The 2,724-nt window shown below is 30.6% G+C and overlaps 1 protein-coding gene across 1 annotated transcript; it reads left to right on the top strand.

Moving 5' to 3' along the window:
- Positions 1 to 329: 329 nt before the first annotated feature.
- LOC111084322 (F-box DNA helicase 1-like) lies at positions 330 to 2,315 on the top strand (the record flags this gene model as incomplete). Its single annotated transcript, XM_022381065.1, has 3 exons — positions 330 to 405; positions 884 to 973; positions 2,087 to 2,315. Coding segments are annotated over exons 1-3 (360 nt in total), but the record flags the coding sequence as incomplete, so codon positions are not given.
- Positions 2,316 to 2,724: the final 409 nt, after the last annotated feature.

The raw sequence follows: 2,724 nt of genomic DNA, 5'->3' as shown, positions 1-2,724 counted from the left end.
TTTAGTTTACTTGATACCTTCAGTGGTATAATATTTATCTACCTCTGTTTAAGCAAGAATTGATAATTAGTTTACAGCATTTTTTGAGACCAACATTGAGGCACATATAAATATATATATAAATGTGTGTTTGTATGTAATTTGTGAAAACATCAACTTTAGAAGGTACTTCTTAATGATATATTATAAGAGGGTGGGAGAGGGGATAAGTAAAGTTTTTATTTGATATAATTTTTGTGAAGATAAAGTAAGTTAATGAACCAAAGCTAAGTACTTTTTATTATGTGAAATATCAGAAAATACTAACTTTTATAAATAATGTTCAGGAACAGGTAAGACATCTACTTTGATTCAGTATACCAAGATGAGGCCTGGTTTGAAGTTTTTGAGTGTGGTTTACAACAAGTAAGTTGTACTTGTATTTTTATTGTTGTGTGCTTTGCTCTCTCCTCCTCTTTTTAACCTTGTAAAACATTTCCACAGATACTAATTTGGTTTAACCACATATAACGTTGGAATGTGTGTTAATATTGTTATTGTGTGTAATATTGTTTTATTCTATCAAATATATAACTTTTATACTTATAATATTAATTTTACTTTTTTCTGTTAGAAACTCGTAGAAATCATAGGATTTTTTAAGCATGTTTCAAAACTAAGATTTGATTTATAGAGTTAAATAAAAAGAGATGTTGTAAAATAGGCAAATCTTTGATGACATTCTGAACTTCTGAGATATATTAAATATGTTTGCAAAGTGTATCGTTGATTTAAGATTTTAAAAAGTTGTTATTGTGTCTACCAATTTTACTGCGGAAATTTAAGGAATATGGATCAAGTTGTATCAAAAACGGTTATGAAACAATTTATTTTATCTTTAAAGGTCAGTGAATGAACTTGCTAAGAAAACTTTTCCACCCAATGTGGAGTGTCGCACTGCACATTCTCTAGCCTGGGAAGGGATAGGAAAATTGTAAGTGAGATCTTGTATTCTCTACACTGATTTCCAGCAAGAAAATCCTTGTTGTTCTCTAGTGAGGAATGTCTTAATGTTGTGAGTGAACATCTGTTATCTTTCTTGTTATCCTCTAGTGAGGAAAGTCCTAAGAATGATGAGTGAACGTCTGTCATCTTCATTGTTATCCTCTAGTGAGGAAAGTCCTAAGAATGATGAGTGAACGTCTGTCATCTTCATTGTTATTCTCTAGTGAGGAAAGTCTTAAAAATGATGAGTGAACACATGAGTGAGCTGTACATTTGTTGAATATTTACAGTTTATGTGATGCTATTATTAGTTAGACAAGGTTAAAGGGCAATAAAACAAAAAATGTAAGTATGAATTGATGTATGATGTTACAAGCTTTAAACTAATTGATGTATGATGTTACAAGCTTTAAACTATTTAGGATAAACAAAGGTAGTTCCATGTTATAATTTTCATTCATTAAAAAAGAAAAATGGATAATTTAGAATTATTTCATATTTGTTTATGGTGGTTATGAGGTTGGTCAAATGGGTATAGTTAGGATAGAGAAAGTAACAGATAAAATATAAGCTTTCATTGAAAAAATACGTTTGATATTTGTTTAGGAATTTTTAGATTACATAAATGAATTTTCAGCTAAAGAAAATTGGAGCAGTCAACACTCTGACTCCATATATATAAATGGAAAATTGTTTTGTAAAAATACTCAATTAAAAAATCTGATAGTTTTTGCATGAAAGACTAGTAATTTTGTGAAGATACATGTACCATATAAAGATTATAGTATGGAAACTAATGGTTACAAACTTGGTCAGTTCAACAGAATCCATAGCATTTGTTTTTAACTTGATCATGTTGTTCCTTATATGATATATAATATTCCAACATTATACACAAGCTCTGTCATATTCTTTGTTTATGATGTGTAGTGTTCCATTGTTGTATGTCGGCTTAGTCATGTTACTTTAGGATGACCTTTTTACATGTGTTGTAACTAGAGAACAAATGAAATGGAGACTAACATGTTAGTTAGTTAGTTACAGTTGAATTAGATGTTTAGGGTTTTGTTTCTTAAGCTTAACATTTATAATATATTTACAGCTACCGTCATAAACTGACCAGCAAAGTACGTCCCATGGATGTCATGAGCAAGTTGAATAGAGCCCCTAAAGCATATGCAGAAAAACAGAGATATGCCAGTGCTGTACTTGCTACTATTAATAGTTTCCTGGCATCAGTTGATGATGATATAACCACAGCTCACGTACCTCGACACTTAATAGACCGGGATGGAGAATCTCTTCGATCTATAGGAGACACGGAACGACTTGTAAGCAGTTAGCCTTTATACAACTATCATTTGTAAAGTTACAGAAATTCAGTGTTATACACATTTTTCAGGAACTTCCTGATGGAAGCTAGACAAGTTTTTCATACTATAACTAGAAAGAACAGTATTTGTCTGAAGTAGTGAACTGAAACTGGTTCAACTGGGGTGTTAAAATAATATTTTAGTTTGTTTTGATGAGAGTAAATAACTGAGGAAGATATAAAATGTGTTTCATGAAATTTCTGAGAAGATATCTTACTGCTTTCATAGTAACTATTATCACCTGGAGATTTGTTAGCTATCAAAACATCCTTCTCGTGGAGTCCTGACATTCTGTTTATAGAATCTTACCATTCCACAAACAGAATACTTGAAGTATTGGAGGAAAATTAAGACAATTTAACATATT

This window comes from Limulus polyphemus, unplaced genomic scaffold (assembly GCF_000517525.1).
Source record: "Limulus polyphemus unplaced genomic scaffold, Limulus_polyphemus-2.1.2 Scaffold16691, whole genome shotgun sequence".
Taxonomy (NCBI): Eukaryota; Metazoa; Arthropoda; class Merostomata; order Xiphosura; family Limulidae; genus Limulus; species Limulus polyphemus.
This window is presented reverse-complemented; position numbering and strand designations above follow the sequence as displayed.